The sequence below is a fragment of the Oncorhynchus masou genome, chromosome 17 (genome assembly GCF_036934945.1).
Source record: "Oncorhynchus masou masou isolate Uvic2021 chromosome 17, UVic_Omas_1.1, whole genome shotgun sequence".
In the NCBI taxonomy this organism is placed as follows: domain Eukaryota; kingdom Metazoa; phylum Chordata; class Actinopteri; order Salmoniformes; family Salmonidae; genus Oncorhynchus; species Oncorhynchus masou.
Window position 1 is genome coordinate 41961331 of NC_088228.1, and position 14325 is coordinate 41975655.

The window sequence follows — 14325 nt, forward strand, 5'->3', positions numbered from 1 at the left end:
CTAACAATTCCACAACAGCTACCTAATACACACAAATCAAAGTAAAGGAATGAAATAGGAATATATACATATAAATATATGGATGAGCAATGACAGAGTGGCATAGGTAAGATGCAATAGATGGTATAAAATACAGTATACACATATGAGAGGAGTAATGCAAGATATGTAAACATTATTAAAGTGACTTGTGATCAATTTATTAAAATTATGTCAAGTTTGTATGTAGGCAGCAGCCTCTCTGTGTTAGTGATGGCTGTTTAACAGTCTGATAGAAGCTGTTTTTCAGTCTCTCGGTCCCAGCTTTGATGCACCTGTACTGATCTCGCCTTTTGTATGGTTGTTGGGTGTACAGGCAGATGCTCGGGTGGTTGTTGTCCTTGATGATATTTTTTGCCTTCCTGAGACATCGGATGCTGTAGGTGTCCTGGAGGGCAGGTAGTTTGCCCCCGGTGATGCGTTGTACAGACCGCACTACCCTCTGGAGAGCCTTGCGTTTGTGGGTGGTGCAGTTGCCGTACCAGGCGGTGATGCAGCCTGCCAGGATGCTCTCAATTGTGAATCTGTAAAGGTTTGTGAGGGTTTGACGTGACAAGCCAAATTTCTTCAGCCTCCTGAAGTTGAAGAGGCGCTGTTGCTCCTTCTTCAACACACTGTCTGTGTGGGTGGACCATTTCAGTTTGTCCATGATGCGTACGCGTTTCCTGAAGTCCACGATCATATATGAATTATTATGTGAGGGCTTATGTACTGAAGCCTTTAAGGTGTTATAACTGCCAGAGGCTTGGGCATGTGGCAACAGCCTGTAAAGAGAAAAAGAGGTGTGCCAGGTGTGGAGGGGAGCATGAGTATGGGAAGTGTGGGGAGGGTGTACAAACAAAGTGCTGCAGCTGTGGGAGTGCTCATATTGTGGCATATAGTGGGTGTGAGGCAGTGAAGCAGGCAGTGGAGGTGCAACAAGTGAGAGTGGAGAGAAGGGTGTCATGTTGAGGAAGTGAGGGTGCTCCAGGTACAGGGAGATACAGGTCCAAGGGAGAGAGGGTTAGGAGCATCTAAACCAGGGATTACGGGGCAGGTAGGAGGCGATATGGTATACATAGATAAGAGAAAGCTGGTGACGTTCATAGCAGGAGCTATCAATAGCACTGCTAAAGTAGAGTCTAAAACAGAGAGGATTCAGCTAATAGTGGAAGCTGCTGGGAGACATCTGAGGATGAAAGGGTTGACATGGAAAGAGGTTTGAGATGATCTCAGTCAGCCGAGTCATGCATTACTGGATCTTAGTTATGGTGGTAATACTACAATGGAATGTTCAAAGCCTGTTGGCTAATGAGCAGGAGTTCAAGCAGTTCATTGTAGATATGCAAGCCAAGCCTGATGTGATTTGTGTGCAGGAAACATGGCTCAAATCAAATGTGGAGTTTATCATACAGGGATATGTAGTGGTTTGGAGGGACAGAGATGTGTGTGGGGGGGGGGCACCTTAATAAAGCAAGGACTTCCCTACAGGATGCTAGGCGAAGGTATTGAACAGGAATATGTGGTGGTGGAGGTGTGATTGAGAGGATTGGTGCTAGTGGTAGTGAACTACTATAATCCCTGTCATATTGGATCTTGAAGTGCTGGAGAGGGTGGAGGGCAAGAATAGAAGAAAGGTAATGTGGTGTGGGGATTTTAATGCCCACAACACACGCTGGAGGGGAACAGATGGATGGAAATGGGCAACTGATGGAAAATCTGATAAAAATTAAAGATCTGGTGTGCCAGAATGATGGCAGAGGGACCAGGTTTGATGTGGCCACAGGGAAAGAGTCTGCCTTGGTCCTCACTCTGGTATCTAGTGCAATGGCAGGAATCTGTGAGTGGGAGGTATAGTATGCACAGTAGGCTGGGGGGAGGAGGAAGTGTCAGTGGATGGAGTAGACAGGTGGGTGTTTGGAAGGGCAAAGTGGGATCAGTTTCAGGAGCTGAGTGAGCAGGTGATGGCTCGGGTGGATATGAATGGTATGAATAACTGGGTGAGAACAGTGTTAGTGGGGGCAGTATCAGAGGGAAAGAGAGCCTGAGATCTATAATGAGGGAGAAAGGGATACAGGAAATTCGTTTTTTAAAGAGTATATTGAGTAGAAAGTCATTAGATATAGTCTCAAATATTTTGTTATCTTTTTTTTAAGAGCAACATGGCTGGCAGGAAGGATTTAGATTCTCCCTGTCTCTGGTCAACACTCCAGTACAGTAGGTGGCGGTAATGCACCATAAAGTTTGATGTTGCCACCGATAAACCCCACCGAAGAAGAAAAAGAAAAAGAAAAAGAAGAAGAATTTATGATGTTCTACAAACTAGAGGTCGACCGATTATGATTTTTCAACACCGATACCGATTATTGGAGGACCAAAAAAGCCGATACCGTTTAATCGGCCCATTTTCTTTTTTTGTAATAATGACAATGACAACAATACTGAATGAACACTTACTTTAACTTAATATAATACATCAATAAAATAAATTTAGCCTCAAGTAAATAATGAAACATGTTCAATTTGGTTTAAACAATGCAAAAACAAAGTGTTGGAGAAGAAAGTAAAAGTGCAATATGTGCTATGTAAGAAAGCTAACGTTTCAGTTTCTTGCTCAGAACATGAGAACATATTGTAACGACCCTGGGTTTATAAGTGCGGAAATCGACTCTGCCGCACGAGCATGCTTTTGCGGCAGAGTCGATAGCACGCCAGACCTCAGGCTAGAAGGTCGAGGGTTCGAGACCTGCTCCCTGCTGTGTCATTACACTATGAAAGCTGGTGGTTCCTTTTTACATGAGTCTTAAATATTCCCAGGTAAGAAGTTTTAGGTTATAGTTATTATGGGAATTATATGACTATTTCCCTCTATACCATTTGTATTTCATTAACCTTTGACTATTGGATGTTCTTATAGGCACTTTAGTATTGCCAGTGAAACAGTATAGCTTCCGTCCCTCTAGTTAGCGCGCACTAACTAGCTAGCCATTTCACTTCGGTTACACCAGCCTCATCTTGGGAGTTGATGGGCTTGAAGTCATAAACAGCGCAATGCTTGACGCACAACAAAGAGCTGCTGGCAAAATGCACGAATGTGCTGTTTGAATTAATGTTTACGCGCCTGCTTCCGCCTACCACCGCTCAGTCAGATACATGTATGCTCAGTCAGATTATATGCAACGCAGGAAACGCTAGATAATATCTAATAATATCATCAACCATGTGTAGTTAACTAGTGATTATGATTGATTGTTTTTTATAAGATAAGTTTAATGCTAGCTAGCAACTTACCTTGGCTTACTGCATTCGCGTAACAGGCAGTCTCCTTGTGGAGTGCTACGAGAGAGAGGCAGGTCGTTATTGCGTTGGACTAGTTAACTGTAAGGTTGCAAGATTGAATCCCCCGAGCTGACAAGGTAAACATCTGTCGTTCTGCCCCTGAACAGGCAGTTAACCCACCGTTCCTAGGCCGTCATTGAAATTAAGAATGTGTTCTTAACTGACTTACCTAGTTCAATAAAGGTATATTTTAAAAAATCCCTGTCATTCGCATGAGGAAGAGAAACAGAGATATCGGGGATGTAGGTCAGGGTGCCTTGTAAGGATCTGACTGCGAGTGAGTAATCCCCCTCTACCATCAGTCTTATTAACCAAGACTATCATACCAATGGCACATTAAAAACTGTAGTATCTTGTGTTTCACCGAGTCGTGGCTGAACAACAAAATGGATAACATACAGCTGGGCTGGCTGAGTTCTGCTCATCGGCAAGATAGAACAGCTGCCTCCGGTAAGACAAGGGGTGGTAGTCTGTGTCTATTTGTAATTAACATCTGGTGCACAAAATCTAATATTATGGAATTGTCAAGGTTTTGCTCACCTGAGGTAGAGTATCTCTTGATAAGCTGTAGACTACACTTGTCATAGGCGTGTGTATAGGTGGCAAGGAAGTCAGGCGCAGGAGAATCGAACTTAGTAAAATGGAGTAGTTTAATATCTTTTAAAAAACATAACTCCAAAACCATGAATAAATAAACAAAACAAAGTGGGTACGAGGACCCATCACGCACCAATACAAACAACACGAAACAATAACGAACAATCTCTGACAAAGACATGAGGGGAAACAGAGGGTTAAATACACAACAGGTAATGAATGGGATTGAAACCAGGTGTGTAGGAAGACAAAACCAATGGAAAATTAAAAATGGATCAATGACGGCTAGAAGACCGGTGACGTCGACCGCCGAGCACCGCCCTAACAAGGAGAGGCATTGACTTCGGCAGAAGTCGTGTCAACACTATTTACCAAGAGTGTTCATCTATATTTTTCGTAGCTCTCTATTTACCACAAACCAATGCCGGCACGAAGACGGCACTCATTGAGCTGTATAAGGCCTTAAGCAAACAAGAAAACGCTCATCCAGAGGCGGTGCTCCTAGTGGCCGGGGACTTTAATGCAGGGAAACTTAAATCCATTTTACCTCATTTCCACCAGCATGTTAAATGTGCAACCAGAGGAAAAAAACTCTAGACCACCTTTACTCCACAAACAGAGACGCGTACAAAGCTCTCCCTCGCCCTCCATTTGGCAAATCTGACCATAACTCTATCCTCCTGATTCCTGCTTACAAGCAAAAACTAAAGCAGGGAGTACCAGTTAATCGTTCAATAAGGAAGTGGTCAGATGACGCAGATGCTAAGCTACAGGACTGTTATCCTTGCACAGAATGGAATATGTTCCGGTATTCTTCAGATGGCATTGAGTAGTACACCACATCAGTCACTGGCTTCATCAATAAGAGCATTGATGACGTCGCACAGTGACTGTACGTACATACCCCAACCAGAAGCCATGGATTACAGGTAACATCCATACTGAGTTAAAGGGTAGAGCTGCCACTTTCAAGGAGCGGGACTCTAGAAATCCTGCTATGCCCTCCAACGAACCATCAAACAGGCAAAGCGTCAATACAGGACTAAGATTGAATTGTACTACACCTCTCGTCGGATGTGGCAGGGCTACAAAGAAAAGCACAGCCGCGAGCTGCCTAGTGACACGAGCCTACCAGACGAGCTAAATAACTTCTATGCTTGCTTCGAGGCAAGCAACACTGAAGCATGCGTGAAAGCGTCAGCTGTTCCAGAAAACTGTGTGATCACGCTCTGTGTAGCTGATGTGAATAAGACCTTTAAACAGGTCAACATTCACAAGGCCGCAGGGCCAGACGGATTACCAGGACGTGTACTCCGAGCATGCGCTGACCAACTGGCAAGTGTCTTCATTGACATTTTCAACCTGTCCCTGATCGAGTCTTTGTATGATTGAGTGTAGTCTGGCCCAGGAGTGTGAAGGTGAACGGAAAGGCTCTGGAGCAACGAACCGCCCTTGCTGTCTCTGCCTGGCCGGTTCCCATCTTTCCACTGGGATTCTCTGCCTCTACCCCTATTACAGGGGCTGAGTCACTGGCTTACTGGTGCGCTTTCATGCCGTCCCTAGGAGGCGTGTGTCACTTGAGTGGGTTGAGTCACTGATGTGATCTTCCTGTCTGGGTTGGCACCCCCCTTGGGTTGTGCCGTGGCGGAGATCTTTGTGGGCTATACTCGGCCTTGTATGATGGTAAGTTGGTAGTTGAAGATATCCCTCTGTGGGGTTATATCCTTCCTGTTTGGCCCTGTCCGGGGGTATCATCGGATGGGGCCACAGTGTCTCCTGACCCCTCCTGTCTCAGCCTCCAGTATTTATGCTGCAGTAGTTTATGTGTCAGGGGGCAAGGGTCAGTTTGTTATATTTGGAGTACTTCTCCTGTCCTATTTGGTGTCCTGTGTGAATTTAAGTATGCTCTCTCTAATTCTCTCTTTCTTTCTCTCTGGCAGGACCTGAACCCTAGGACCATGCCTCAGGACTACCTGGCATGATGACTCCTTGCTGTCCCCAGTCCACCTGGCCGTGCTGCTGCTCCAGTTTCAACTGTTCTGCCTGTGATTATTATTATTCGACCATGCTGATCATTTATGAACATTTGAACATCTTGGCCATGTTCTGTTATAATCTCCACCCAGCACAGCCAGAAGAGGACTGGCCACCCCTCATAGCCTGGTTCCTCTCTGGGTTTCTTCCTAGGTTTTGGCCTTTCTAGGGAGTTTTTCCTAGCCACCGTGCTTCTACACCTGCATTGCTTGCTGTTTGGGGTTTTAGGCTGGGTTTCTGTATAGCAATTTGAGATATCAGCTGATGTATGAATGGCTATATAAATACATTTGATTTGAAAGGGATGCTGGCCTTCTAGGCAGAGTTCCTCTGTCCAGTCTCAACGTCAGCAGTGAAGAGATGACTCCGGGATGCTGGCCTTCTAGGCAGAGTTCCTCTGTCCAGTGTCTGTGTTCTTTGGCCCATCGTATTATTTTATTTTTATTGGCCAGTCTGAGATATGGCTTTTTCTTTGCAACTCTGCCGAGAAGGCCAGAATCTCGAAGTCTCCTCTTTACTGTTGACGTTGAGACTGGTGTTTTGGGGGTACTATTTAATGAAGCTGCAAGTTGAGGACTTGTGAGGCATCTGTTTCTCAAACTAGACGCTCTAATGTACTTGTCCTCTTGCTCAGTTGTGTACCGGGGCCTCCCACTCTTTCTATTCTGGTTACAACCAGTTTGCACTGTTCTGTGAAGGAAATAGTACACAGAATTGTACCAGATCTTCAGTTTCTTGGCAATTTCTCACATGGAATAGCCTTCATTTCTCAGAACAAGAATAGACTGATGAGTTTCAGAAAAAAGGTATTTGTTTCTGGCCCTTTTGAGCCTGTAATTGAATCCACAAATGCTGATGCTCCAGATACTCAACTAGTCGAAAAAAGGCCAGTTGTATTGCTTCTTTAATCAGAACAACAGTTTTCAGCTGTGCTAACATGATTGCAAAAGGGTTTTCTAATGATCAACTAGCCTTTTAAAATGATTAACTTGGACTAGCTAACACAACGGGCCTCTGTTCACCTATGTAGATATTCCATTAAAAATCAGCCGTTTCCAGCTACAATTGTCATTTACAACATTAACAAGGTCTACACTGTATTTCTGATCAATTTGGTGTTATTTGTAATGGACAAAAAAAATGTGCTTTTCTTTCAAAACCAAGGATATGTGGTGAGTCAAAAGAGTGAGTGCAAAAAGGATACATGCTGATAGTCCGGGTAGCTATTGGTTAACTATTTAGCAGTCTTATAGCTTGGGTGTCGAAGCTGTTCAGAGTCCTTTTGGTTCCAGATTTGGTGCATCGGTGTCTGAAGTCTTTGAACATTTTAAGGGCCTTCCTCCTACACCGCCTGGTATAGAGCTCCTGGGTGGCAGTGAGCCTGGCCCCAGTGATATACTGTGCCGTATGCACTACCCTCTGTAGTGCCTTGTCGTCAGATGCCAAGCAGTTGCCATACCAAGCGCTGATGTAGCCAGTCAAGATGCTCTCGATGGTGCAGCTATAGAACTTTTTGAGGATCTGAGGGCCCATGCCAAATAATTTCAGCCTCCTGAGGGGTAAGAATCATTGTTGTGCCCTCTTCATGACTGTGTTGGAGTGTGTGTGTTGGAGTTTGTGGACCATGATAGTTCGTTAGTCATGTGGACACAGAAGAGCTTGAAGCTCCCGACCTGCCCCACTACAGCCCCATCGATGTGGATGGGGGTGCGCTCGGCCCTCCGTTTCCTGTAGTCCACGATCAGCTCTTTTGTCTTCCTGACAGGTCTCTGACCTCCCTGTAGGCTGTCTCATCGTTGTCGGTGATCAGGCCTACCACCTTCGTGTCGTCTGCAAACATAATTGTGGCGTTGGAGTCATGCGCAAACAGGGAGAACAGGAGGGGACTAAGCACACACCTCTGAGGGGCCCCGTGTTGAAGGTCATTGCAGTACCCTCACCACCAGGGCCGGCCCTCAGGAAGTCCAGAACCCAGTTGCAGAGGGAGGTGTTTAATCCCAGGTACCAGGGTTCATACAGACAATAACAAGTCAAATTTGAGGACTTTCCAAGTACTTTTTCAAGCACTAATATTTATTTTCAAGGAACATCAATTTCTAATAGTTAATATTATGCAATTGTTTCTAGTCACCATCAGATGGCAGTATAGCACCACAACCTCATGAAAAATAAAAACCTTAATTTTCATCACCACCTTACAAGCTCTACTCAATAATAATAAACTCAGCAAAAAAAGAAACATCCCTTTTTCAGGACCCTGTCTTTCAAACATAATTAGTAAAAATCCAAATAACTTCACAGATCTTCATTGTAAAGGGTTTAAACACTGTTTCCCATGCTTGTTCAATGAACCCTAAACAATTAATGAACATGCACCTGTGGAACGGTCGTTAAGACACTAACAGCTTACAGACGGTAGGCTATTAAGGTCACAGTTATGAATACTTAGGACACTGAAGAGGCCTTTCTACTGACTCTGAAAAACACCAAAAGAAAGATGCCTAGGGTCCCTGCTCATCTGTGTGAACGTGCATTAGGCATGCAAACTGCAGATGTGGCCAGGGCAATACATTTCAATGTCTGTACTGTGAGACGCCTAAGACAGCACTACAGGGAGACAGAACGGACAGCTGATCATCCTCTCAGTGGCAGACCACGTGTAACAACACCTGCACAGGATCGGTACATCCGAACATCACACCTGCGGGACAGGTACAGGATGGCAAGAACAACTGCCTGAGTTACATTAGGAATGCACAATCCCTCCATCAGTGCTCAGACTCTCCACAATCGGCTGGACTGAGGGCTCACCAGACATCACCGGCAACAATGTCGCCTATTGGCAAAAACCCACCGTCGCTGGACCAGACAGGACTGCCAAAAAGTGCTTGTCTATGACGAGTCAAGGTTGTCTCACCAGGGGTGATAGTCGGATTCGCTTTTATCGTCGAAGGAATGTTCGTCACATGTCTGTGGAACTTGTTCAGTTTATGTCTCATTTGTTGAATCTTGTTATGTTAATACAAATATTTACACATGTTAAGTTTGCTGAAAATAAACGCAGTTGGCAGTGAGAGGACGTTTCTTTTTTTGCTGAGTTTACAAGGAATTTTTAAAGTGACCCCAAATTTTTGAACGGTAGTGCATGTCCTTTGATTTTAAAGAATAACACCTTGCTGAGTTTAGTACAACTGTCTTACCTTATCATTACCAAAACACCTATGATGCATTTGCTCAATTGTTTACATTTTTATTGTTGGCCCATTCTATTTGAGGGTTATGTGGATTGTGGGTCCAAATCACAGAAAAGAGTGTACAATTAGTCCGGAAGAAGAATGTAAAGTCATTGTAAATAATGACGTAAAATGACAAAAAAATATATATACTTCATTAGCCTATCCATTTCACAGCCTACAGAATATCTACTACAGTGAATCCATGTTCTGTCATTGGAGGTTCCATCTTCCGTCTATCTAAGGCGATCCAAGCATAAAAGGCCACCGAGTGAGCAATATTTTCAAAGCGTGAAAGGCAGCTAGAAATTTGACACCTACATGTTTTAAAATAAAAGGTCTCTGCTCAATCCAGACCACCAAGCCAACACCCCTAACAAAGTAACCGCATCCTGCACAGTGCAAGCTATTGTAAAGGCCACCTTAGTTATAAAACACGTTATTAACGTTGACAGGTTATTAGCCTACTTATTGCACTGCACAGCCAGGGGCTCTCACTACATAAAGCGGTGTGCCAACCCTCAGCCTTTGCGTGTCTTCTACATTACCGTGCTCCAAACAGCAGGATGTTATGTTAGTAGCACGATCGCGACTACATTTTATTTCAAAATAAGAGTCTCCCTGCAAAGATACGCTAAATTGGGAATTTAGTAATCTAGTGCAGTACCAGTTTTTTTTCACACAGCATTGCTACCACCTTTTAACAAATAAATTGATAACTTTATTTTACTGGTATGTTGAAAGCCAATGTGTAGGCTATATTTAAAGTACACTTTTAATAATATACAAATATATGTTATTGGAATTACTCTAAATAGAGTCATGATGTAAATCGGTCTCTTGTGCTGGGCAAAGGGTTTAATTCACAGTGCTGGTGAGTAATTACTCCGCCCACTCCATTCACTGCAATGCAATACACTGTATATGGGATACTTATTGGTTTGTAGAGAAAAAACCTGTCTCATATCAACTGGGGTGGGAAATACTCAGTTGGGTCTCTACTAACCAAATATGGTTAGATTTTGGGGGAGGACTGTGTCACACGGCCTGCTGCTAGCTTTTCACTCTGCCCCCTCCATAGCCCCCAATGCAATACACTGTAATAAACTTTACATGGGATACATATTGGCTTGAAGAGAGAGCACTTACAGTTGAAGTCGGAAGTTTACATCCACATAGGTTGGAGTCATTAAAACTTGTTTTTCAACCACTCCACACATTTCTTGTTAACAAACTATAGTTTTGGCAAGACGATTAGGACATCTACTTTGTTTATTTCCAACAATTGTTTACAGACAGACAGATTATTTCACTTATAACTCACTGTATCACAATTCCAGTGGGTCAGAAGTTTACATACACTAAGTTGACTGTGCCTTTAAACAGCTTGGAAAATTCCAGAAAATTATGTAATGGCTTTAGAAGCTTCTGATAGGATAATTGACATCACTTGAGTCAATTGGAGGTGTACCTGTGGATGTATTTCAAGGATGTATTTCAAGGCCTACCTTCAAACTCAGTGGCTCTTTGCTTGACATTATGGGGAAATGAAAAGAAATCAGCCAAGACCTCAGAAAAATATTGTAGGCCTCCACAAGTCTGGTTCATCATTGGGAACAATTTCCAAATGCCTGAAGGTATCACATTCATCTGTACAAACAATAGTACGCAAGTATAAATACCATGGGACAACGCAGCCGTCACACCGCTCAGGAAGGAGACGTGTTCTGTCTCTTAAAAATTAACGTACTTTGGTGTGAAAAGTGCAGATCAATCCCAGAACAACAACAAAGGACCCTGTGAAGATGCTGGAAGATATAGATACAAAAGTATCTATATCCACAGTAAAACAAGTCCTATATCGACAACCTGAAAGGTAGCACAGCAAGGAAGAAGCCACTGCTCCAAAACCACCATAAAAAAAGCCAGACAACAGTTTGCAACTGCACATGGGGACAAAGATCGTACTTTTTGGAGAAATGTCCTCTGGTCTGATGAAACAAAAATAGAACTGCTTGGCCGTAATAACCATCATTATGTTTAGAGGAAAAAGGGGAGGCTTGCAAGCCGAAGAACACCATCCCAACTGTGAAGAACGGGGGTAGTAGCATCATGTTGTGGGGGTGCTTTACTGCAGGAGGGACTGGTGCACTTCACAAAATAGATGGCATTATGAGGAAAGAAAATTATGTGGATATATTGAAGCAACATCTCAAGACATCAGTCAGGAAGTTAAAGCTTGGTCACAAATGGGTATTCCAAATGGACAATGACCCCAAGCAAACCCCAAGCAAACTTCCAAAGTTGTGGCAAAATGGCTTAAGGACAACAAAGCCAAGGTATTGGAGTGGCCATCACAAAGCCCTGACCTCAATCCCATAAAAAATTTGTGGGCAGAACTGAAAAAGCAAATTATTTTGAAGATGACTGAGATAAACAGACGGCAATCAAAAACATGTAGGACCATTGATAAGCACGTAAACACTTGAGTGTAATGATTTTGTGGATGAAGTAGATAAACAGCCTATAATTCAAGCAAGGTCAAGAACACTCCAGTGTGTTTTGTCAGCTGAAACAACTTTTAAGCAATTTAGGCAGGAAACTGCAAGTAAGTCAGTGTTAATGAATGGGAAAAAGTCCATTCACAAAGAGGTGTCAGGAATTTTAAGACATAGCTGGGAAGGCTTATGTGCAGCAGAAGTAAAGGAAAAAAAATCCCTAAGGTACAATTATTTAAAGGAATCACCACTTTTCCGTAAGTAAAAAAATGCAGTGAAACAGGACAGGCTACACAACCTTTGCTTGAGCGCTTCACATGCATACTGAATCCTCTGGTAGCCAACGTCGATCCAACCCCTGCAGCAGCTTGCTTGATGGACACAAGCGTGTCTGGCACTTCGCTCAACAGATATGGAGCCAATGATGAGAGAAACAGAGACTTTTGCACTTTAGTTAATCAGAGTTCAGTCGTGGAGCAACAGGCCACCAGGAAGATGCCAGCATGATGAATCCAGCAAGCATCTTGGCCACAGTGCTTCAGACATGTGTCTTCCTATCGAGGATTGTGTCAGGAGTCACTGTCCAGCCAGAGGGTCAACCTGGCAGGGCATTATCATGATCCTATGCTTGAGTGCAAAATGCTATGATAAACGTTCAAAAGTCTTGGTGGCGGTTGATGGGCATAAGGACAATATAACTTCATTCTTCTTTCACTCACGAGGTGCTGGACATAGGTGAGAGCTTTGCCATCCCTGATGAGTTCACAGAGGAGGAGAAGACCTCTGGTGGCTGGTGGAAACAGCTGGCTGCCGGGGCGATGGCTGGGGTGGTCTCTCGCACAGGCACCGCCCCCCTGGACAGGGTGAAGGTCTTCATGCAGGTTGAGTACTGGAAGGGTTGTTACTAAAGAGGACGGGAATATAATGCTTTATAACTACAGGTATGATTTAACCACAACCCTTATTCCTAACATCCTACCTTGTGAAAAAAGACTACAGTACAACGAATGCAAACATTTCATCAAAATGGTGTATTCTCCAACCCTTGTGGTTGTGTTTCAGGTCCACTCCTCCAAGTCCAACCGGGTCACCCTGCTGGGAGGATTCAAGCAGATGATTAAGGAAGGGGGCGTGGCCTCATTATGGCGAGGGAACGGGGTCAACGTGTTAAAAATAGCCCCTGAGACTGCTATCAAATTCATGGCCTACGAACAGGTTGGACACCGTTTCTTCTGTTTTTAGTTTGATGGACGGAGGGGGACGAGCAGGGGGAGAGAGAGACCTATAGAGGAAGTTACAGCGAGACATTTACAACAGGAAGTAAATAATACAATGATGGCGGGAATAGGAAATGGGACAGAAAGGGGAAGACAGACAGGGAAAATGAACACCTACAGTATGTGAGAATTCTGTTCATTGACCACAGCGCAGCGTTCAACAGCATAGTGCCTTCCAAGCTCATCACTAAACTATGGACCCTCAAGAGTAGGTTAAAGTACTTGAGTTTGGCACTGAAATTCAAGTACTGGTATACCTTGAAAATCAGACATTTTCTCAAGTTGACACTTGAAAGTACTTGAATTAAAATGAGGGGAGAACAGATGATCAAATATGTTTATGAAAAATTATAGAACAATGTATTGGTTTTGCAAACTATTTTTAAAATTCCCAGGGCGCCCGCGATATTCCACTTTATCAAGCGGCAGCTGTAGTCCTGCTGTTCTGGTGGCCATTCATGTGCTGTTTTCCTCATACAGCCCTCCCGCCCTTCTCCAGTAGGCATGTCCCAAAACTCTGCTCATCACTACTCAAATTACAAAATCATCAGTACTGACTTACCACTCATGTATGTAGTAAATAAACAGTGCATTATTGAGTAGAACTTGTAAGGTAGTAATGAATATTATGTTTATTTTATTTTCATGAGGTTGTGGCGCTTTACTGCCATCTGGTGGTGATTAGTAACAATTGCATAATATTAACTATTAGAAATTTATGTTCCTTGAAAATAAATATTAGTGCTTGAAAAAGTACTTGGAAAGTCCTCGAATTTGACTTGTTATTGTCTGTATGAACCCTGGACCCTGGGATTAAACACCTCCCTCTGCAACTGGGTCCTTGACTTCCTGACGGGCCGGCCCTGGTAGTGAGGGTAGGCAACAACACATCCGCCACGCTGATCCTCAACACGGGGCCCCTCAATGGTGTGTGCTTAGTCTCCTCCTGTACTCCCTGTTTGTGCACCACTCGAACACCACAATTAAGTTTGCAGACGACACGAAGGTGATAGGCCTGATCACCGACAACGATGACAACGCCTACAGGGAGGTCAGAGACCTGTCAGCAAGACAAAAGAGCTGATCGTGGACTACAGGAAACAGAGGGCCGAGCACACCCCCATCCACATCGATGGGGCTGTAGTGGGGCAGGTCGGGAGCTTCAAGCTCTTCTGTGTTCACATCATTAACGAAGTATCATGGTCCATACACACACACACACTCCAACACAGTCATGAAGAGGGCACAACAATGCCACCATTGAGAGCATCCTGACTGGTATGGTAACTGCTCGGCCTCCAACCACAAGAAACAGCAGAGGGTAGTGCG

The 14325-nt window shown here is 43.9% G+C and overlaps 1 protein-coding gene across 1 annotated transcript in view; it reads left to right on the forward strand.

The window, feature by feature from the left end:
• Positions 1–5028: 5028 nt before the first annotated feature.
• Positions 5029–14325, forward strand: part of LOC135558276 (mitochondrial adenyl nucleotide antiporter SLC25A24-like) — a 32157-nt gene continuing 22860 nt past the window's right edge. Inside the window, exons 1-4 of the mRNA XM_064991993.1 lie at positions 5029–5260; positions 7773–7989; positions 12417–12600; positions 12782–12934. Coding sequence (XP_064848065.1) covers positions 5029–5260; positions 7773–7989; positions 12417–12600; positions 12782–12934 — 786 coding nt within the window. The remainder of the gene's footprint in view (positions 5261–7772; positions 7990–12416; positions 12601–12781; positions 12935–14325) is intronic.